Source organism: Eleutherodactylus coqui, chromosome 13 (genome assembly GCF_035609145.1).
Source record: "Eleutherodactylus coqui strain aEleCoq1 chromosome 13, aEleCoq1.hap1, whole genome shotgun sequence".
In the NCBI taxonomy this organism is placed as follows: Eukaryota; Metazoa; Chordata; class Amphibia; order Anura; family Eleutherodactylidae; genus Eleutherodactylus; species Eleutherodactylus coqui.
Genome location: NC_089849.1, coordinates 29,702,564 through 29,725,751, shown reverse-complemented (window position 1 = coordinate 29,725,751; position 23,188 = coordinate 29,702,564). Strand labels below are relative to the sequence as shown.

Genomic DNA, 23,188 nt, shown 5'->3' with positions numbered 1-23,188 from the left:
CCAAATCTTGTTCAGGTCTTTTGCAATCACTCAAGGATTTCTGACCCCCTGCCTCCTCAGGAATCTGGTGGCAGCCAGTGATAGTTTCCTCTTTCTGCCTCCTCCAGGTAGTGTAGCCAGCTGCCTTTAACTTTAACTACTTCTAGCCGTATCTCTGGGAACATTCACCGCCTTTGCCAACTTTTTGCAAGGCAATGATCTCTTCTCTTAAGGTTTTGGACCACTCTCTTAACATGCAATCAAGTGTTACAGTCAGCAATGTCCTGGCCAGTGCAGGTATTGATGTTTTGTCTAAAGCACACTTGCTGCAACTTATTAAGCCCCTGATTACTTACATCAGGTGTGCTTGAGATAGAACCTGATTTGCAAATGTATACTCTTAGGGCTCTTTCAAACAAGCGTAGCGTTTTTCAGCCACGGCGCGGCTAAAAAACGCGTGAACGGGCGCACAAATCTAGCGTTTGTGCGCCTGTTCACACAGCCTGGGTCTGGCGCATTAACACCGAGCCTAAACTGCCATCGGGTAGGGGGAGACCGTTTACCTCTGCTAAACTGGCTTCCCCCTTTCTGGCCCCCTCAACAAGGGGAAGAGGCAGGACAGGGCGGGAGCTTAGCAACTAGCTCCTGCCCCGTCCCGCCCCCTCCCGCTGCAAATAGCCAAGGGGCAGAGAGGAGGAGAGAAGGGGAGGGAGTTTTGAAGTCACGCTGCTAAACTTCCTCCCACCTCCCTTGTCCTGCAGCTGTCATAGGCTCCCAATGAAATCTATGCAGCCGCCGACACATTCCAGCCAGGAAGATAGTTCCAGGACTATCTTTCCTGCCATCGTAAAAGCACCCGGACGAAATGCGCCATCTTGGCCAGCCAGGCGCTTTTACACAGCGGAAAATCGGCCTTCTGATCTGATGCATTAGAATCCAATGCATCAGATGGCAGTGTCTATCGGCGGGCCATGAAAACGGCGTCCGATATACGCTCATGTTCAGGGGGTTGAAAAATTCTGAGACTACAGTAGTTATTAAAAATTTGTAAATTTGGCAAATAAAACTAATTTGCAATGTGGACTGAATATATTTCATTGCAAGCGTATCTATGTGTTACATGGCATAAATATGTTCAAACAGACACGTCGTCTATCATTTCTCATTTTAATCTATGAACCACAGATCAAATATGGCCGTCCATCATTCTCCCAGATCCGCCTTTAAATGCAAATTCCCAACAAAATAAAAAAAGCTTTAATAAATTCCACTCTATTTTAAAAAATTTCATAAAAATTAAATACTTGATGCGTTAGTGAAAAAATAAGCTACTTTAGCCATAAGAGGAAGACAAAAAGCCACAGCTGATGAGCAGATGGGATCCACCGATCTCATTCATTCTGGAGATCTTGTGGAAGCTTCTGAGCTATGTAAAAAATATATATGTTGTAATGTCGCTCTCTGTATAGCGACTTACATAGCAAATCCTCTTGTGCTACATTTCCATTTACAGCCAGCAGAGGGGGCAATAGTTTCTGATACAGAATTTAAACTGCATGGGTTGTGATGCCCATGGATGTAAAATTATAGTTAATCTGGAGATACATTATTAAAAATCAGCTAAAAATCCATGTGATGGCATTGACAAGAGAAAAAAAAACCCTAAAATCTATGTATCCCATCAGTATATTGTTCTGCACATGGCTGGTGTTCACTGCCATAATCGTCTTATCAAGCTCCACATCAGCACCACCAGCCCGGCGCCCACTGTCAGGGCAGCGATGCGGGTCGGGAGGTATCCTAGTGACGACTGCAGTCGGTGGTGGAGCTGGAGGACTTGGCGCCGCGTACTCTCCCTGTCACCAGAGTTATCGATCACGTGATCAGCGAGTGGCAATTTGCTATCAATTGGGAGCTGAGCGGCCAGGCGTTTCTGAACGTCCTCCCGGGACAGACCGCTTCTTCGGATCAATCGCTCGACCTGCGTCTGGGGGTCACTGCAAGAGAGTCAATAACATAAGAAAATGAAAGAAAAAACCATGATAAAAATGTGAAATTGCAGTTTTAATATCTTCCTTTGGAGTTGGGAGAACATTGCTTGAAGTTATCTGCCTAAACCCAAGCTGCACTACTGATGGCGCCTCCTAGGTTCCATCAGGTTTGATGTTGTTGTGGAAAGCTTATATGGCTTAAATTCATCAAATGCAACAAGTAGTATTAAAAGCGCCATTAAACTCTGTCAGTAGTGCAGCCTGTGAGCTTACAGGAGCTCTCGACTCAGCGGGGACGGCTGCATAGCGTACAGGAGCTCTCGACTCAGCGGGGACGGCTGCATAGCGGTACAGGAGCTCTCGACTCAGCGGGGACGGCTGCATAGCGGTACAGGAGCTCTCGACTCAGCGGGGACGGCTGCATAGCGGTACAGGAGCTCTCGACTCAGCGGGGACGGCTGCATAGCGGTACAGGAGCTCTCGACTCAGCGGGGACGGCTGCATAGCGGTACAGGAGCTCTCGACTCAGCGGGGACGGCTGCATAGCGGTACAGGAGCTCTCGACTCAGCGGGGACGGCTGCATAGCGGTACAGGAGCTCTCGACTCAGCGGGGACGGCTGCATAGCGGTACAGGAGCTCTCGACTCAGCGGGGACGGCTGCATAGCGGTACAGGAGCTCTCGACTCAGCGGGGACGGCTGCATAGCGGTACAGGAGCTCTCGACTCAGCGGGGACGGCTGCATAGCGGTACAGGAGCTCTCGACTCAGCGGGGACGGCTGCATAGCGGTACAGGAGCTCTCGACTCAGCGGGGACGGCTGCATAGCGGTACAGGAGCTCTCGACTCAGCGGGGACGGCTGCATAGCGGTACAGGAGCTCTCGACTCAGCGGGGACGGCTGCATAGCGGTACAGGAGCTCTCGACTCAGCGGGGACGGCTGCATAGCGGTACAGGAGCTCTCGACTCAGCGGGGACGGCTGCATAGCGGTACAGGAGCTCTCGACTCAGCGGGGACGGCTGCATAGCGGTACAGGAGCTCTCGACTCAGCGGGGACGGCTGCATAGCGGTACAGGAGCTCTCGACTCAGCGGGGACGGCTGCATAGCGGTACAGGAGCTCTCGACTCAGCGGGGACGGCTGCATAGCGGTACAGGAGCTCTCGACTCAGCGGGGACGGCTGCATAGCGGTACAGGAGCTCTCGACTCAGCGGGGACGGCTGCATAGCGGTACAGGAGCTCTCGACTCAGCGGGGACGGCTGCATAGCGGTACAGGAGCTCTCGACTCAGCGGGGACGGCTGCATAGCGGTACAGGAGCTCTCGACTCAGCGGGGACGGCTGCATAGCGGTACAGGAGCTCTCGACTCAGCGGGGACGGCTGCATAGCGGTACAGGAGCTCTCGACTCAGCGGGGACGGCTGCATAGCGGTACAGGAGCTCTCGACTCAGCGGGGACGGCTGCATAGCGGTACAGGAGCTCTCGACTCAGCGGGGACGGCTGCATAGCGGTACAGGAGCTCTCGACTCAGCGGGGACGGCTGCATAGCGGTACAGGAGCTCTCGACTCAGCGGGGACGGCTGCATAGCGGTACAGGAGCTCTCGACTCAGCGGGGACGGCTGCATAGCGGTACAGGAGCTCTCGACTCAGCGGGGACGGCTGCATAGCGGTACAGGAGCTCTCGACTCAGCGGGGACGGCTGCATAGCGGTACAGGAGCTCTCGACTCAGCGGGGACGGCTGCATAGCGGTACAGGAGCTCTCGACTCAGCGGGGACGGCTGCATAGCGGTACAGGAGCTCTCGACTCAGCGGGGACGGCTGCATAGCGGTACAGGAGCTCTCGACTCAGCGGGGACGGCTGCATAGCGGTACAGGAGCTCTCGACTCAGCGGGGACGGCTGCATAGCGGTACAGGAGCTCTCGACTCAGCGGGGACGGCTGCATAGCGGTACAGGAGCTCTCGACTCAGCGGGGACGGCTGCATAGCGGTACAGGAGCTCTCGACTCAGCGGGGACGGCTGCATAGCGGTACAGGAGCTCTCGACTCAGCGGGGACGGCTGCATAGCGGTACAGGAGCTCTCGACTCAGCGGGGACGGCTGCATAGCGGTACAGGAGCTCTCGACTCAGCGGGGACGGCTGCATAGCGGTACAGGAGCTCTCGACTCAGCGGGGACGGCTGCATAGCGGTACAGGAGCTCTCGACTCAGCGGGGACGGCTGCATAGCGGTACAGGAGCTCTCGACTCAGCGGGGACGGCTGCATAGCGGTACAGGAGCTCTCGACTCAGCGGGGACGGCTGCATAGCGGTACAGGAGCTCTCGACTCAGCGGGGACGGCTGCATAGCGGTACAGGAGCTCTCGACTCAGCGGGGACGGCTGCATAGCGGTACAGGAGCTCTCGACTCAGCGGGGACGGCTGCATAGCGGTACAGGAGCTCTCGACTCAGCGGGGACGGCTGCATAGCGGTACAGGAGCTCTCGACTCAGCGGGGACGGCTGCATAGCGGTACAGGAGCTCTCGACTCAGCGGGGACGGCTGCATAGCGGTACAGGAGCTCTCGACTCAGCGGGGACGGCTGCATAGCGGTACAGGAGCTCTCGACTCAGCGGGGACGGCTGCATAGCGGTACAGGAGCTCTCGACTCAGCGGGGACGGCTGCATAGCGGTACAGGAGCTCTCGACTCAGCGGGGACGGCTGCATAGCGGTACAGGAGCTCTCGACTCAGCGGGGACGGCTGCATAGCGGTACAGGAGCTCTCGACTCAGCGGGGACGGCTGCATAGCGGTACAGGAGCTCTCGACTCAGCGGGGACGGCTGCATAGCGGTACAGGAGCTCTCGACTCAGCGGGGACGGCTGCATAGCGGTACAGGAGCTCTCGACTCAGCGGGGACGGCTGCATAGCGGTACAGGAGCTCTCGACTCAGCGGGGACGGCTGCATAGCGGTACAGGAGCTCTCGACTCAGCGGGGACGGCTGCATAGCGGTACAGGAGCTCTCGACTCAGCGGGGACGGCTGCATAGCGGTACAGGAGCTCTCGACTCAGCGGGGACGGCTGCATAGCGGTACAGGAGCTCTCGACTCAGCGGGGACGGCTGCATAGCGGTACAGGAGCTCTCGACTCAGCGGGGACGGCTGCATAGCGGTACAGGAGCTCTCGACTCAGCGGGGACGGCTGCATAGCGGTACAGGAGCTCTCGACTCAGCGGGGACGGCTGCATAGCGGTACAGGAGCTCTCGACTCAGCGGGGACGGCTGCATAGCGGTACAGGAGCTCTCGACTCAGCGGGGACGGCTGCATAGCGGTACAGGAGCTCTCGACTCAGCGGGGACGGCTGCATAGCGGTACAGGAGCTCTCGACTCAGCGGGGACGGCTGCATAGCGGTACAGGAGCTCTCGACTCAGCGGGGACGGCTGCATAGCGGTACAGGAGCTCTCGACTCAGCGGGGACGGCTGCATAGCGGTACAGGAGCTCTCGACTCAGCGGGGACGGCTGCATAGCGGTACAGGAGCTCTCGACTCAGCGGGGACGGCTGCATAGCGGTACAGGAGCTCTCGACTCAGCGGGGACGGCTGCATAGCGGTACAGGAGCTCTCGACTCAGCGGGGACGGCTGCATAGCGGTACAGGAGCTCTCGACTCAGCGGGGACGGCTGCATAGCGGTACAGGAGCTCTCGACTCAGCGGGGACGGCTGCATAGCGGTACAGGAGCTCTCGACTCAGCGGGGACGGCTGCATAGCGGTACAGGAGCTCTCGACTCAGCGGGGACGGCTGCATAGCGGTACAGGAGCTCTCGACTCAGCGGGGACGGCTGCATAGCGGTACAGGAGCTCTCGACTCAGCGGGGACGGCTGCATAGCGGTACAGGAGCTCTCGACTCAGCGGGGACGGCTGCATAGCGGTACAGGAGCTCTCGACTCAGCGGGGACGGCTGCATAGCGGTACAGGAGCTCTCGACTCAGCGGGGACGGCTGCATAGCGGTACAGGAGCTCTCGACTCAGCGGGGACGGCTGCATAGCGGTACAGGAGCTCTCGACTCAGCGGGGACGGCTGCATAGCGGTACAGGAGCTCTCGACTCAGCGGGGACGGCTGCATAGCGGTACAGGAGCTCTCGACTCAGCGGGGACGGCTGCATAGCGGTACAGGAGCTCTCGACTCAGCGGGGACGGCTGCATAGCGGTACAGGAGCTCTCGACTCAGCGGGGACGGCTGCATAGCGGTACAGGAGCTCTCGACTCAGCGGGGACGGCTGCATAGCGGTACAGGAGCTCTCGACTCAGCGGGGACGGCTGCATAGCGGTACAGGAGCTCTCGACTCAGCGGGGACGGCTGCATAGCGGTACAGGAGCTCTCGACTCAGCGGGGACGGCTGCATAGCGGTACAGGAGCTCTCGACTCAGCGGGGACGGCTGCATAGCGGTACAGGAGCTCTCGACTCAGCGGGGACGGCTGCATAGCGGTACAGGAGCTCTCGACTCAGCGGGGACGGCTGCATAGCGGTACAGGAGCTCTCGACTCAGCGGGGACGGCTGCATAGCGGTACAGGAGCTCTCGACTCAGCGGGGACGGCTGCATAGCGGTACAGGAGCTCTCGACTCAGCGGGGACGGCTGCATAGCGGTACAGGAGCTCTCGACTCAGCGGGGACGGCTGCATAGCGGTACAGGAGCTCTCGACTCAGCGGGGACGGCTGCATAGCGGTACAGGAGCTCTCGACTCAGCGGGGACGGCTGCATAGCGGTACAGGAGCTCTCGACTCAGCGGGGACGGCTGCATAGCGGTACAGGAGCTCTCGACTCAGCGGGGACGGCTGCATAGCGGTACAGGAGCTCTCGACTCAGCGGGGACGGCTGCATAGCGGTACAGGAGCTCTCGACTCAGCGGGGACGGCTGCATAGCGTACAGGAGCTCTCGACTCAGCGGGGACGGCTGCATAGCGTACAGGAGCTCTCGACTCAGCGGGGACGGCTGCATAGCGTACAGGAGCTCTCGACTCAGCGGGGACGGCTGCATAGCGTACAGGAGCTCTCGACTCAGCGGGGACGGCTGCATAGCGTACAGGAGCTCTCGACTCAGCGGGGACGGCTGCATAGCGTACAGGAGCTCTCGACTCAGCGGGGACGGCTGCATAGCGTACAGGAGCTCTCGACTCAGCGGGGACGGCTGCATAGCGTACAGGAGCTCTCGACTCAGCGGGGACGGCTGCATAGCGTACAGGAGCTCTCGACTCAGCGGGGACGGCTGCATAGCGTACAGGAGCTCTCGACTCAGCGGGGACGGCTGCATAGCGTACAGGAGCTCTCGACTCAGCGGGGACGGCTGCATAGCGTACAGGAGCTCTCGACTCAGCGGGGACGGCTGCATAGCGTACAGGAGCTCTCGACTCAGCGGGGACGGCTGCATAGCGTACAGGAGCTCTCGACTCAGCGGGGACGGCTGCATAGCGTACAGGAGCTCTCGACTCAGCGGGGACGGCTGCATAGCGTACAGGAGCTCTCGACTCAGCGGGGACGGCTGCATAGCGTACAGGAGCTCTCGACTCAGCGGGGACGGCTGCATAGCGTACAGGAGCTCTCGACTCAGCGGGGACGGCTGCATAGCGTACAGGAGCTCTCGACTCAGCGGGGACGGCTGCATAGCGTACAGGAGCTCTCGACTCAGCGGGGACGGCTGCATAGCGTACAGGAGCTCTCGACTCAGCGGGGACGGCTGCATAGCTTTGCAGCCGCAGCCCCATTGACTTTAGAATAGCCTTTCTTTTGTTCATACTCACTGCTGTTCCCCCATATGGGCTTTTCCCAAGTTCGGCTCTCGACATTGTGAATGTGTCAAGTGGTTGATTAACAGGTAGCAGCAGGGAAAGCCCACATGAAATATTTACAGCACAAGATGCTGAATCTAAGGAGAATCCATACAGGTAAACGAAGGCGAATATGAACGAAAGAAGGCTGCAATAGACTCCAAAGTATGCAGATGGTCTTGCTGACATGACGGAAAGACAGGTCCTCTTTAAAGGAGTTGGCCACATATATATATTTAGTGCAGGTCAGTGAGTAATGGGTCTATGGGTGACTTACTTATATATAGACTTGAGAAATTCTGCGCTATTTAAATACTCTTCTAGCTACACCCCCATTCTCCCCAGACAGACTTGCTGCCACTATCCTGAAAATGGTTGACGATGGCGGGGCACATGACCCGATTCCTTCCATAAGCGACTCCCAATTAAACGTTTTTCCAGGAAAATACTATTGATGACCTATCCTTGGGACCCTGAATGTTCATTGCACCTACATACAGGGCTACGGAGCAGAAGTTACTGCTCTGACCCGTGTAGTGGCCGGCACTTGTAACTGCAGGTGCAGTTCTCATCGAAACCAATGCCGATTTCACCTGCAGTTACAAGCGTCGGCCACTACACAGAGGTCGGAGCTAACTGCTTCCGCTCTAAACCCTGTATGCAGCGGCGTTAACAGTGGGCGCCTAATCAGCAGGCCACAGCCAACTATTACTACGGATAACGTATCCTCAAGTCATTATTTCCCTGGAAAACCCCTTTAACCTCCTTTTAACCCATTACATCACAAAAATTTAAGAATGTACATTACTGCTCCCCTGGGTGCCGTCATACGGCATTCCCAGACTCCTAAATGCCTTCTTATAGGCAGGTAACTCCCCTCAGTAATATTGGAAACACCTCAAGGAGCAGTAATGGTGGCCAAATTGACTGTCAGCCCATCTATCGGAAAAGGAGATAATCAAAAGAATGAAAATTGCATAAAAAGTTATCTGGATACAACTTTTAACCTCTGAATGGCTGACATTTACTGGTGATTTTAGAGAGAAGCTCTCTGAAGACGTCTCCCATTATGGTGGCATCGATACGAGGACCAGACAAGAAACTCCCTGAACTGCTTGACATTCTCCTCCACTAAAGAGGAATTTGTTAGAAGTAATCATTGGCTGCTGGACGCCTCAGACATTTCCAGGCACAGACTCCTAATGAGCTGCGGATCCTCACAAATCAATTCTCTCATTTTGCTTTCATATGGCTTTCTTTTTAACTATTTTTCTTAATGAGAAGCTTGAAGTGCTTGATGAGTGACCGGGAGACACAGGGGCCGCTTACAGTGGGGGAGAACAACAACTTTTGGCATGTTAGAAGTTTTGATTGGTGGGGCCCAGACTGGCAAGACCCCCACAACGACTAAAGCTAAGAGGCAAAAGTGTTCAGTAGTTGTGCCCCTTTGGCTGTGATTGGTGAACTGTGTACAAACTTTCTATAGAGCCTGTATATCGCTCAGAGGATCGCCTCTTTCACACGGGCGTAGCAATTTTCGGCCGCCTGCGGCTGACAAGAAGAAAAAAAGAAAAATAGCATGAATAGGAGAAAGTCGCAGCTAAATCTCCCGCTTTCTCACCCGTTTGTACGGATGGGCTGCAGCCTATGGGAGCTGCCAGCAAGGGGAGAGACTTTAGCAATGCAAGCTGCTCTTAAACTCCCTCCCCGTTCCCTTTTCTGACGGCTCCCTGAACAATTGCATTGGAATCCAATGCTTTAGATGGTCGCGATTCTCAGCCGGCGCTTTCTCGTGGCATAATAGCCGCAATAAAACGCTCACGTAAAAGAGGTCGAATGCTGAGAAGAGGGTCTATTCCTCCTTCATTTTAGCAATATCGCGATCACCTGTGTGAAACTAGCCTTACCCTGAATGGGCTGTAAGGCTATGCTCACACGGGTTGAGGGGTGAAATTTGCAGCCAATCTGCAGAAAATCCATAGTGTTTGGTGAAGATTTTGTGGGCACTGGATGCGGATTTGCTGGAGCAAATCCACAGTGTAGGAGAATATCCAGAGGGAACGTTCCCACGGAGCGGAAATGATCTTTTACAGTACCAGTATTGTGGATGAGTTTTCAAGAAATCTCTTGCACTGCAGCATAAACCGACCTGTGGTGCGGATTTTCAGTCTGCAACATGTCAATTTTTGCTATGGATTGTCAATATGAACTTCACCCTTTCAACTGAGAGAGCGAAATCCACGTGTTGTATGCAGATTTTGATTAAGGTTAGCACCAAAATCTGCAGCGGATTTTCTGCTGTTGAGAATCTGCTACATGTGGACAGAACCAAAAGTGTGCAAAAGTTCGAAAGATCTTGCTGGGATTTCCCGCTTGCTAGGGAACCCATTTAAGGGTCCTTTTACACGGGATGACTGTTGGCGCTTCAACATGATCGTTCAATGAATGGAGGTGGAGCGGGATGGAGAATCTGCTACATGTGGACAGATCCAAAAATGTGTAAAAGTTGCTGGGATTTCCTGCTTGCTAGAGAACTACCATCTAAAGATCCTTCATCCCCTGATTGTAAATAGCATTTAGGTAACAAGATAATTCCAGAATCACTGTCTGTGGTTTATGCAGCTTCTTGCACTATGCTGTAGCCAGGTTTGGTAACGCAGGTTGAGTCCTATTGACGTGAATGAGACTCAGCCTGCAGTACCAACTTGGGGCCACTGCATAATGTATGGAGCTGGTGCAAGACAGCTTGACGTGGGACAACCCCTTTAAAAGGGCCCTTTTACACTGGACGACTGTCGGGGGCTTCAGCCCCTGACAGTCATCCTAGTGATAATTACTCCTATGCTTTCACACAGGAGCGATGATGAATGGAGGTGGGGTGGGCCAGTGATCTTTCCGCCTACTCGCGGCAGTCATTGTTTTGAGTTTTATGATTGCAGAAATTGAAGGACGGGTGGGGAGAATCAGAGAATGAGGGATGCTGGAGGGGCGCCCATATGACACGTGTCTATAGTATGATGTTGACTTCAAATGTCTTTGCCTATAAACCCCCTTCATGACAGAAACCCCCAATAATGATCATTACTGGTCAGATCAGGGGCACATCTTCCATTCTCTTGTTGTCATAAGCCGACTGTAATCACCAGGACTATATCCGGCTCATCAACTGTTGTAAAGTTATTTCAAACAAAACTATGTAATGATCGCTCCATTCAATGCCTTCAGCTAGGATATCGGATCCTGGATGCGAAGCCGATAGATAAATGTCTCAGTAATGAAAAGTTTGCATTTCCCAAGGGGGAAGGAATCAATTAAGGTAATTAAGGTATCTAATTTTATCTAGTGAACTGCACAGGAACTTACTTTCTGAATATATTTAAAGTTGGCAAAGAATGGCAAGTAGCTTATATAAAAGGTGTCATGTACAGTATAAGGCCCAGGCCCTGTCTGTCTGCATATATATATATCGCCTATGTAATATATATTATATATATATATATTACACACAGCCGATGCTTCATCTTTTGCGGTCATCTGTTTGGTATCTGTGATAACCAGTAAATTATTGCTGATTTGCATGGATTTGGTGAAAGCTAAAAGGCGATTAAATTAGAATAAACAACAAGATTAACCCTTCAGTCTCTTGATATTTTTGGGAAACCTGCAGCTCTGCTACTATGTGATTCGCTATGCTATACTATACTCTGCTGGCTGAATGTTTTTTAGACTGTGGTAGGATCACAGTCAGCACAGCTCTGGGTGTATGTGCTCTTCAATGTGAGAACTACCAACATCGCCACTAGGGGGAGCAAACTGAATATATTAATACACTGAATGGCCATTTTATAAAAATTTTGGTGTAATTCGTGGCTATTTGGTATCCAACAACGCATAATAAATATGGGGTAAGCACGCAAGACAATTTTCTGGCATAATTTGTGCCAGAAAACTGTCATATTTTGATTAGTAAATAAGCCCCTGTATTCCCACGCAGTAAAATACGCTTGCGGTGATACCACCCAGCCATGGCAGCCAATGGTCGCATAACCTTGCTAATAAGGTCAGCAAAGTCGTGCAGCCATTGGCAGCCGCAGCTAGGAAGAGTTTTGGCGAGTGGGAATAAAGCCTTAGGCCGGGTTCACACGGGACGGATTTGAAAAATCTCGTCCACTTTGCTGGCTAATGACAGGATTAGGAGCCGCGTGGGGAATTTCCAAGCAGACAATCTGCACGGAAATTCTGCAGCAAATCCATCCTGTGTGAACCCAGCCTACAGAGTCTGGCAGGGAGTCACCGGAAAATTGGCCTCAGGGCAAACAAGGATCAGACAGGATGGATTTTAACCTCTTAAATCCTTAGGCAAAAACGATCTGCACTTTGATCCCGGACAGGTAGCACTTACCAGTAAACAAGAACGGTGTGCTTCATGTAGCGTGTCATGGTCCCGGATTCAAACAGCAGTGGGATGTCCAGGATGACGTATTTATACCCTGGAGAAATGGAAAAACAAATAAAATCACTTTCAGCGTTATCCTCAGCCACGTCCGTTCTTAATAGAGGTCTACAACTTTAAAATTACTCACAGTAATCCCTAGACACAAACTCCAGCGGCTGAGAAGACTACAACTCCCAGGATGCAGTGCTAGTTCTGCAACAGATTGAGTGCCACAGGTTGGGACCAGTACCCTAAAAAAGATGGCAACTGCTGTCCTAAGAGCCCATTTACATGGAACGATACATCGTTCAGTGTAAATGGATGCCCCGACAGGACGACGAAGAATTAATTCGCTTCTCGTTCAGAGAACGCACGCAAAAAACTCAACGATCGATCGCCTGTATATTGTGAACGGAAATAGGTGGGGCCGAATGATCTCTGATAGGCTCCGCCTTCCTTCACTGGTGACGATCATTCCAGTGTAAAAGCACAGGAACAGTTATCGTTAGGATGGTCTGTCGGGTATCTACGTCTGACAGGTCGTTGCACGGACAATAGCGCTTACTTAAAGAGTAACTGTACTTAAAAAAAAAAAAAAGGGAAACTTCAGAGTAACATGTCAAAAGTTTGGATCAATGGGGGTCCTGCTGCTGAGACTCCTGTCAATTGCTGAATTGAAGAGGCTGCAGCGCTCCCTCCAGTTCTTTGCCCCTTCAGCTGTCATCACTGTCTGTCAGCTCTTCTCACACATAGACTTCTATAGACATCTATGCATCGGTCTTCAGCAGCCAAGAGGAGCCGACAAACAACGACAGCCAAAAGGGCCGAGCAGTTGGGTGAGCGCTACAGCCCTTTCATTTCAGCAATCAGCGGGTGTCTCAGCACCCAGACCCCACTAATCAAAACTTTTGACATCCTACTCTTTAAAAGGGTTGCCATTTGTGTAAACAAAAAAACAAACCAGTATTTACCTCTTCTTTCCGCCAGCGATTCAGCGCTGACGCACCCATGAGCCTCCTGGGCTTGGTTTACAAGCGGGCAGAATGTGACCACTCAGTGACAAGTCGCACTACTGGCATCACTGTGATGTGAGCCATGATGCCAGGAGTATGGCATGTGACCATTATAAACACTAATTGTCTGCGACGCTCTCCTGCAGTTCGAATCATTAGGGCTGAACTAAAAATCATCGTTCGGCAAAAAAGCAAACAATGGTAGCATTTACACGTAATGATCGTTTGAGCGAATTTTCAGTGATGATCGTTGCATGTAAATGGGGCTTTAGTCTGAAACATAAGTGTCTTATGGATCCAAAGGAGAGCCAAAAACGTTATAATATTAAGGAATTACTAGTTATGCAATTAACCATTTATCTACACTAGCTTACCAAAAATAAATGGACACCTGAGCAAAAATCAAAAGTTATATTTATTTCCATACGTTAATACTTAGTGGGGTTCCGTTGGCCCTAATGACATTGGATGCTCTCCATGGCATACTTTATACTAACATCTGATACACTTCAGCTAATATTTCCCTCCATTCATCCTGCAAACATCTGGCGAGTTCTCTCAAAGGAGATGCATGCGGTCATATTTCCGGACCCGACGTTCCAGTTCATTCCAAAGATCCCAAAGATGTTCAGTAGGTTCAGGTCGGACTCTGTGCAGGCCAATTGTGGAACATCCATAGTCTTAAACCAACGTAAAACACCATTGGATTTGCGCAAAGGCGCATTGTCTTGTTGGAAGTATGGCCAACCATTCCCAGAGTATTGTCCCATTGTCGGCAGCACATTATTGTCTAGAATGTCAGGGTTTGCCTCAGTGTTCATGGTTCTTGCCAACCAACCAATGACTGAGACCATGCCATGTAACAGATCCCCAGACCATAACAGAACTTCCGCCATACTTAACTGTTGGCACAACACACAAAAGGCATTCCCAGGCATCCTCCACACCCAGGTACATCCATCTGCTTTGTACATGGAGTGGCGTAGTTCATTACTCCATAGAACACACTTCCATTGCGTTTCAATGAGGATGCTCCTTGCACCACTATAGGTGGGCCAATGCATCTTTTTGGGAGATGTTTGCAGGATGACTGGAGGGAAATACCAGCTGAAGTGTATCAGACATTAGTAGAACGTATACCATGGAGAGTATCTGATGTCATTAGGGCCAACGGAGCCCCAATAAGTATTGACATATGGAAATAAATACTACTTTTGATTCTTGCTCAGGTGTCCAATTCCTTTTTGTAGGCCAGTGTATGTGTGCACATTGATCATTCTACCAGGTTGCACCTATTTAACAAGTCAAGTGCTGTTCCTGGAGCATAAATATTTCATGAGCTATAGAAAGACATTAAAGACATTGTAGCTGTACAGATCGTGTCGTCCCCAGAAGACCACGTCTTCCTTTTATACAGGGTACAAAGGGCCGCAGCCTTCTAGCGAGATCTGCATTTGAAAAGGTCTACCCTGTCCCAGTGCTACAGCATCCCGCACCGGCTGGATGACGGCCCTATTATTCTCACCCTACAAATACCTTTTCCTCGTTATAACAGCGGTTCTTATCTGCATGAACTGACATATTGTTTATATAATACGCCTCACAATCTCGGGGGAGAAGGAGAAGATTTGGGTCCGGCGTCGTCAGACTGTGATTGTTATCAAGCCTGAATAGAATAGGAGATACATTCTCTATCTTGTCCCTACTGGCTCGATGACATTTGTCACCCCCATCTATAATGGAGTTATTTCTGTAGGTCCGATCAGTGTAATATTTCTAATGCATCAGATCAGAGGTCAGTACAACACTGGAGAAAACCAGACAATCCGGATGACTGGCACGTCCCCCGTGTGGCTGCCTAGAAGCCCCCCCCATACACAGACTTTAGTTGTCCAAACCCGCTGATAACTCGTTCCGACAGCTCTCTGATGTGTATGGGGGCCGCTTAACTTTTCCTCAACAGTTGATGTTGGGAAAGAAGGATCGGGACACCGAATTTCAACACCCTATTCTTTTATTCCCTGAGAGGTAAGTGGCCACCAGAACCATCTAACTGCAGCGGACTTCCCTAGCTTCGCTTGCCGGATAGTCTGGCCATGTGATGATGCACCCAATCAGCCAACGAACAAGCAAACGCTCATTCATCGCTGATCAGATCTTTAGTGCTGCCAAAAAATCATTGTTGTTAACAGCACATCCCCCCTTGAAAAAGGGGGATGTGCCGCCACAATGATGAAAACATATGGTGGAAGAATGATTGTATAAATGGTTATTTGCCCCCCAGGTAGTCTGAATCAACTGCGTAATGGGCATTTAAAGGAGCGCCGCTGATCTCGTTGAGTAGCACTCATCAAGTTCCTCAGATTCTGTTGCCTACAATCATCTTTAGGTCTTATTCACACAGGCGTTTTTACGCAGCTATTTAACCGCGATAAAAAGCCAAAAATCGCGACACGTGAAGCATTGAATTCCAATGCATTCATTCACATGAACGACTTTCAGTTGCGTGAAAAAATTACGCCGTCAAAATAAGAACATTGGCGACCGTTCTCGGATTTTGCATGCTGCGTCAATAGCTAGGTCTCAAGCTATCTTTTGACGAAAAATGCTGGAAGCTCCCACAGACTCCTATGGGAGCTGAAAAAAAAAAAAAAAGGAGGGAGTTTACCTGCGCCCGGCGCTTGGAAAAGAAAACAGCTGCCTCTACTTAGGATATTAGAAGTCATTCCGAGGATTTCTGTCGATTGACAGGATTCTGCGATACAGCGTATTTTTCACACAATACACCCGTGTGAATGGATGAGAAAACGCCAATTAAGCTTGGGACTCAATTGCAGCTATTCCTCATTAACGGGATTTTACAGCGCGTGGTTAATAAAGGTTATAATCTGTCTATAAGAGATGAGGATGACATTTCACTCACCCAGGAAGAAGTAGCAGAGCGTCTGTCTCAGCATCGCTCTGCGTATTGGAGGGTGAGTGATGGAATTGAGTAGAGCCCTCTTCTCAGGATTCGAAAAGACAATGGCGCCAATCTTCTCTCGGTCAAGTTCTCCATTCTTTAATAGTACTTCCTCTCCAAAATGGAAAATAATCTGGCTGTGAGCTGGAGTCCCCACCTGCACCACTGCAAGACAAACACGGCACATCAGTCAGTCAGCAAGCATCCCAATACCTCATCAATCCAGATACACACTGGGCGCTTCTTACAGGGGCTAACCAAAGATTTAAACATATTAACTGTCTGATTGGTGGGTGTCTGACCGCTGAGACCCCCCCCTGTTCCCCTCTATGAATGGAGCCGCACTCCACTCATTTCTATGGGACTGCTTCTCTTTGACCATCCCATACAGGATAGTAAATAAGAAAAAATACCCCTGCGCTCCGGAACCAGGACAATAATCTATATTAATATTCCACTTTATTAATGCTACGCGTTTCGACGGAACATAGCCGTCTTTTTCAAGCATTACATGAGCATACAAACATACATCTTTATAAGGACAAATAAATTCGTCTTTACTCACAACACACGATCACGGAAGACGCCGCGTCTCGGCGCCATCTTGGAATCACGCGGTAATCATGTGGCATGACACGTCATACCTAGAGATGAGCGAGTGTACTCGGAAAAGCACTACTCGCTCGAGTAATTTGCTTTATCCGAGTATCGCTGTGCTCGTCCCTGAAGATTCGGGTGCCGGCACGGAGCGGGGAGCTGCAGGGGAGAGCGGGGAGGAATGGAGGGGTGATCTTTCTCTCCCTCTCTCCCGCCCGCTCTCCCCTGCTCCCCGCTGCGACTCACCTGTCAGCCGCAGCGGCACCCAAATCTTCAGGGACGAGCACAGCGATACTCGGATAAAGCAAATTACTCGAGCGAGTAGCGCTTTTCCGAGTACGCTCGCTCATCTCTAGTCATACCTATCACGTGATGATGGTTACATCACCAATTTCATTCATAAAAGAGATCGCCCTTACCGAGTACGTTCGCTCATCTCTATGTAAGTTTATATGTTTTTTATTCAAGGGTCATTTAATAATAATATGAATACGGTTTAGAACTGAGAACAGGATAGATTGTTTATAATCTTGAAAGCCTATGGGAGAATATGTGTTTTAGTATTTGTGAGATTGATCCGATCATGTGATAAGTGTTCGGATAAGGGATCGTAGTACAGGATCTCTTTTATGAATGAGATTGGTGACGTAACCATCATCACGTGATAGGTATGACGTGTCATGCCACATGATTACCGCGTGATTCCAAGATGGCGCCGAGACGCGGCGTCTTCCGTGATCGTGTGTTGTGAGTAAAGACTAATTTATTTGTCCTTATAAAGATGTATGTTTGTATGCTCATGTAATGCTTGAAAAAGACGCCTATGTTCCGTCGAAACGCGTCGCATTAATAAAGTGGAATATTAATATAGATTATTGTCCTGGTTCCGGAGCGCAGGGGTATTTTTTCTTATTTGCTATTTTGGATGTCTGAATCCCATGTGAGGGCTTTCCACCCCGGGACGTCTCTCCTAGGATTTAGGATCGTGGACCAGGTTTCTTTCTGAGAGTGATCGTGGACTTCAGGTGCCGGTGGCTCCTTTATACAGAGGGGTCCACTGTGCACCAGGTGAGTGGACACTCACCATTTACTATACTTATTTATTTTTCTAATTGATACGTGAGGCGCTGAGATTTTGTTCTTCTTTTCACCATCCCATACAGATGAATGGAGCAGCGGCCAGCATGCTCAACTACCACTCCATTCATACTGGGGGCCTATGAACACCCATTCTCATAACTGGTGGGGATCTCAGCGTTCAGACCCCCACAGATAAGATTCTTACCCCCTATACCGTGTATAGGTGAGAAGTTTAACCCCTTCACCCCAACATCCTCTGGATGCGCTGGGTTTTTACGGAGTAGGATCAGAAGCCAATCCTGCTCCATACAAGTCTTTGACAGCTGACACCCATCCGCAACAGGCGCAGTAAGTACTTGCGCTGATTGCAGCCGTTAGCCCTTTAAATGCTGCTGTCAATTCTAACAGCGGCATTTAAACACCTCGAAGATATTGCAAAATGCCATACAGTTTTGCAATTGTCCATATTTGCTCTCATCCTAACTTAAATGAATCCGGCACCCTACAAAGGTCATCGAACATAGTGATACATACAGTACCTTGTCTGGCAATGACATCCGCATCGATCACAGCGCAGCCCAGCCCTCGGAGGATTGACACAACCGTGCTTTTACCAGATGCAATCCCCCCAGACAAGCCCACCAGGAACATGGCTGCAATGAGAAGACAAAAGCACAAAAGTGATTTAGAAGGTATCAGAAGCAGCTGACGCCGATCGTATACATTATAGTCGGCCCGGTGATTCAGAAGGATCGGACATGCTGGATTGGATAATGCTATGATGCTCGGACTCCAAGTCAGGAGACCCTCGATCAGGTGGGGATGCTTGTCCTTATTCCAGACGCACAGTCCTTGGGACTACGAAAATTGATGGCCTACCCCTAAGGGCCCACGGGCGCAAACATTCACCCGATCATTCGGCCAAGTAAATATGCCCCCAATCAGCCAACGAACGGGCAGACACTTGTTCATCGGCTGGTTGGGTCATCTGTGTCGCAGAACGCCACATTATCGCTGTCAGCAGGACATTGTTGGCATGCACTACCAACAATGGGAATAATGTATTGGGGGTAATACAATCCCCCCATAGAGTCGGCATCGGTCTATGTTAAGGCCATTTAGATCAACACCGATCTCATTGATCTGTACTGCTGTCCCATGTAAAAAGACCCTAAGAAAAGCTCTCTCTAAGCACAGTGGGGTCCAACTCTCAGCACCCCAGCTGATTGATAGGGTTGATACACTCTAGTAGGCCCCACGTCCTCTGCATTGTTTACTAGGCACAGCGCCCTACAATAGACAGTGGACATGCCAGGTACTGCAACTCGAATGCAATGAAGACCTCCAGGCTGTAATCGTCCCTTCAATTACTTGATCAAGAGGCAGCCAAAAGTTGTACCCCCAACTGATCTGATATTGATGGCCTAGGCAAGTCCATCAATTTTCTATTAAAAGGGGTTCTCCAGGACTTTTTCTATTGAGGACTTGCTCTCAAGATAAGTAATTAATAGATAATCGTAGGGATTTGCTGCTTGGTAGCCATCGGTATGCCCGTCGATCAACTGATCACTGGTTCCACTTAGTATGGACAGAGCTGGAAGCACATAATGCTTCCGTATTGCAGCGGCCCGCTTTAGTACAGCAGGCGCAGCTCCTACTGGATTCAATGCAATACCAACCCGGGCCGCAGCAACGTTACCTGCTTGCAGTGCTCTTCACACGAACAGTGGGCCATAGATCATCAATAGAAAAGTCTCAGTTAACCCTTTTAACACCTTAACAACCGCTCATATATCTTTTGACAGCGGCTGTTAAGGGACTTTAGTCTGCAGTGCCATCTTTTGATAGCGCTGCATTAGAAGCCTGGTATGAGTCTCCCGTGCCAGGGTGAGCGAGTGCTTGGGTGTTGGATGACAGCCTGGCACTTGCTCCAATACAGGGGACTGGAGAAACTTCAGATCCCTGATGCTTAACCCTTTACACGCGGCCGCTGCATGCAAAAGGCTGACAGGGTGATTGGGTTACCTCTGTCGCCCATCAGACCCCCGGAATTTGATCACGGAGTCCCGATTGGTGTTAAGGCACTCGGAGACTTTCATAAGTATGGTAGTGCATTAGAGGAATGATAAAATATAGTGATAATCAAGTGGGAGAAACATATAAAAAAAATCTAAAAAATAAAACTAAATAAACAAACATAAAACCTCCTCTTTTCCCCTAAGTAAAAAAACAAGAACAAAACCCGCGGGATCACTGCATTCATAATGAACCAGAGAAAAACGATAGTACATTGTTTAACCCGTACAGTGCGCAGCATGAAAAACAATACATTTAAAAACATGGCGGAAATAGCTAAATTCACGTATCTCGCCTTACAAAAAACAAAGAGGAGAAAGTGATCAAAACGTCACATGGATCAACAAATTACAAAATACAACTCCCAACTCCCGCACAAAAGACCCTTTTACAGAACCGTTGACAAAAAAAGAAAAATATTAAAAGGCTTTGAATGCAGCGATAAACAAAAAATACAATTTTTTTTTTTTTTTAAAGCGTGAAAAAGTTGCAAAAAAAACAAACTTAAAGAGATAAAAAAAATTGAATAAAAAGCTATCAAAATGTTATATGTTCCCAAAAAGTGGACAAATAAGGACTAGAGTTCTTCCCGCAAAACACAAGCTCTCATACAGCTCAGTCGAAGGAAAAATAAGAATGTTATGGCTGTGGGAATACGCCTTAAAAAAAAAAACGTGTTTTTTGTATACAAAAATAGCAAAACATGAAAAAAACCTGTATAAGGCCTCATCCCCACGGCCGTGGCGGACTCTGCTAGCGGAATATTGCAGCAGAGTCCGTCACGGCTCCCGCCCAGAACACTCATACTCACCTCCCGGATATGCCGCGTTATTCTCGTCCCTTGAGGTGGCACGCATGCGCAGTACAGCACATGACACGCCGGCAGCGCAGGATGACACGGCCAGCGGGGCAGCATATTCACGCGATACTTCCGCTGTGCTACAGCGTAAGTATAGCGTGACGGCCGGCTTGCATTTACTACAATGGAAACCGGCCGAATGTATTGGAACATGCCGCGGTTTCTTTCACACTGCAGAATTCCGCGGTGGACATCCGCAGCGTGAACATTGTTAAGCTCAACAGAACCTAATAGCTGCGGCATGACGCCACGGATTTCCGTCGCGTAAGGCTGCCTGTCCACGGGCATAGCAATATCCTGCAGCAGAGCTCCACCGCAGGAGCTGCCACCGTGGAGCAGGAGCCAGCTGACGGATGTCTGCGGTGAGCCTATCTGACAGATAGGCTCACCGCAGAGAATCGCAGCATGCTGCAATTTGAATCCCGTGAGCGGAGAATCGCTATGCTTCTCCACTTGTGCACTCCACGGCTGTGCTATGGAAAGCTTCAGATTGCGTGATATATCGCCAGCGATATAACGCCCGTGGGGATGCAGCCTAAAATGCGGCAAAAATCCACCCGCGGACATTAGCCTTAAGGCCAGCTGCACACGAATGGGTCGGATTCTGCATGTGAAGCCCGCAGTGGAATCTGACCCTGTTCCTGGACGGCATCCACTTTTCTTCTGGGCCAGCTGCACTGCGGATGATCCGCACAGCGAGCTGTTGTACGAGCGCAGCAGGTTTTTTGTTTGATTTTTTTAAATCCCGGCTTTTCCCGTGTCATTGCTAAGCAGTGACGCGGGTAACCATGGCCGTTCCACAATGCCATTGTGGAAGGGCCACAGGTAGGATGGTTTCTATTGACTTCAGTGGAAGCCGTCCGTGCCGAATCTGCACAGAAGCAGAGCACGCTGCAATTTTTGCCTTCACGAGCGGAAAAAAAATAATAATAATAATAATCGCAATTGATTTCCGCTCGTGTAGAGGAAAAAGTGTTCTGCCATAGCATGCTATGGGCGGTGTTCGCTGCGGAATCTGGAGGCGGACGCCGGCTCCGGATTCCACAATGCAAATCCCCCCCCCCCCCGTGTGCAGCCGGCCTAAACGTGGTGTCGCCGGAATCATGCTGACCCCGAGAACTATGTGATCACGTTACTTATTTTGCAAATTAAACGCCGTAAAAACGAAATCCAAAAAACAAAATAGCACAATTTTTTTCCTCCAATCCCCATTTAAAAAAAAGTTAGTAAAAGTTACACAATACCTTGTATTATTGGCGATGGAAAAAACAGGCTTTGTCACAAAGGGGATAAGGGCTCAATCACAGGCATGTATGCGATTCGGTCCGTGAATATACACAATAATAGGATATGGGGGGGGGGGGGGGTTATGCGCAAAGTTATTCCATGTAATAAACACAGGTCTGAATACGAGCCAAATTTAATTCAATGGAGCCGTCTGCAGTCCATATAAAATGCGGCCCCCGTGTGAACAGGCCCCAACACGTCTGTGAGACGACCTCTTCTATTTAACAGTATGGCCGCTGTCCAACCTCAACCCAACTCTTCCGCACTCCTAAATGCCGAATCAGCCATGTTTTAGCTGTAACAGGGCCACAGAATGAAGCAAAAGTGTCATTCTGTCATCCAGGAAAAGGGAGTTACCCCACTCATGGTAGACCTATTAGACCTCACTCTATATACCTGGAGAGGAGAACTCCGGTCACTGCCATCCCCTCTCCAGGTTATGTAAGGGGGAAAGCACAGCAACTACAGTAGCATAGCACTACTGCTGCCATGACACCACTGCCTGGACCCACAGCCAGAACCCTCCAGCATGTTTACATAAGGACAAGCAGGCAGCCCCCTGTGGTCTCCTAATTAACCCTACCCCGAATCACGGACCACTTACCGCCAGCCCTCACTTCAGTCACCTCTTCCCATCGCGCTCTCCTATTGGCTCTAATTTTACAGTCAGCCAATAGGAGCCTGTTTTACTACATATTACTACTGGCAAAACGAGCGCGACTTCCGGGTCTAATCCCCTACTTCCGCCCATAGAGGCTGAACTTTACCTACAGTTGCTAGGCGACAGCTGGCGTCTGCGCGGGCGCCATAGTGCTGTAGTATCCACTGCGGGAAAGGGAGGAGCTGCAGGGTGAAATCCACCCGTACCAGCCGGGGGCTGGTCTAACACAACGTGCTACATGGCTATTATCTAGGGCCCCATCTGTCAACCAGAAAGTACAACTGCTGCAAAGACCACTTAGAACTGGACTTGTACATGCATTTAACCCCTTAATAATGCAGTTTTCCCCTTCGCACAATAAAAACCTTTTTTTTTTTTTAGAAAAATATATTTTTTTTTGCATAGCTGCATTTAAAGAGCCACAAATTTTTCTTAAATGA

At 50.2% G+C, this 23,188-nt stretch overlaps 1 protein-coding gene across 3 annotated transcripts; it reads right to left on the bottom strand.

Moving 5' to 3' along the window:
• Nucleotides 1-1,132: 1,132 nt before the first annotated feature.
• DCAKD (dephospho-CoA kinase domain containing) lies at nt 1,133-22,798 on the bottom strand. Of its 3 annotated transcripts, none has more exons than XM_066586685.1 (5): nt 22,692-22,798; nt 18,405-18,518; nt 16,150-16,353; nt 12,181-12,268; nt 1,133-1,976 (listed from the first exon to the last, which is right to left on the bottom strand). In XM_066586685.1, the coding sequence occupies exons 2-5, from the start codon at nt 18,514-18,516 to the stop codon at nt 1,691-1,693; spliced, it is 690 nt and encodes a 229-aa protein (XP_066442782.1). In that variant the 5' UTR covers nt 18,517-18,518; nt 22,692-22,798; the 3' UTR covers nt 1,133-1,690. The 3 variants fall into 3 exon arrangements, with proteins under 3 accessions (XP_066442782.1, XP_066442783.1, XP_066442784.1); XM_066586686.1 differs by lacking the exon at nt 22,692-22,798 and adding an exon at nt 22,484-22,677; XM_066586687.1 differs by lacking the exon at nt 22,692-22,798 and adding an exon at nt 22,045-22,129.
• Between the last annotated feature and the right edge of the window lie 390 nt (nt 22,799-23,188).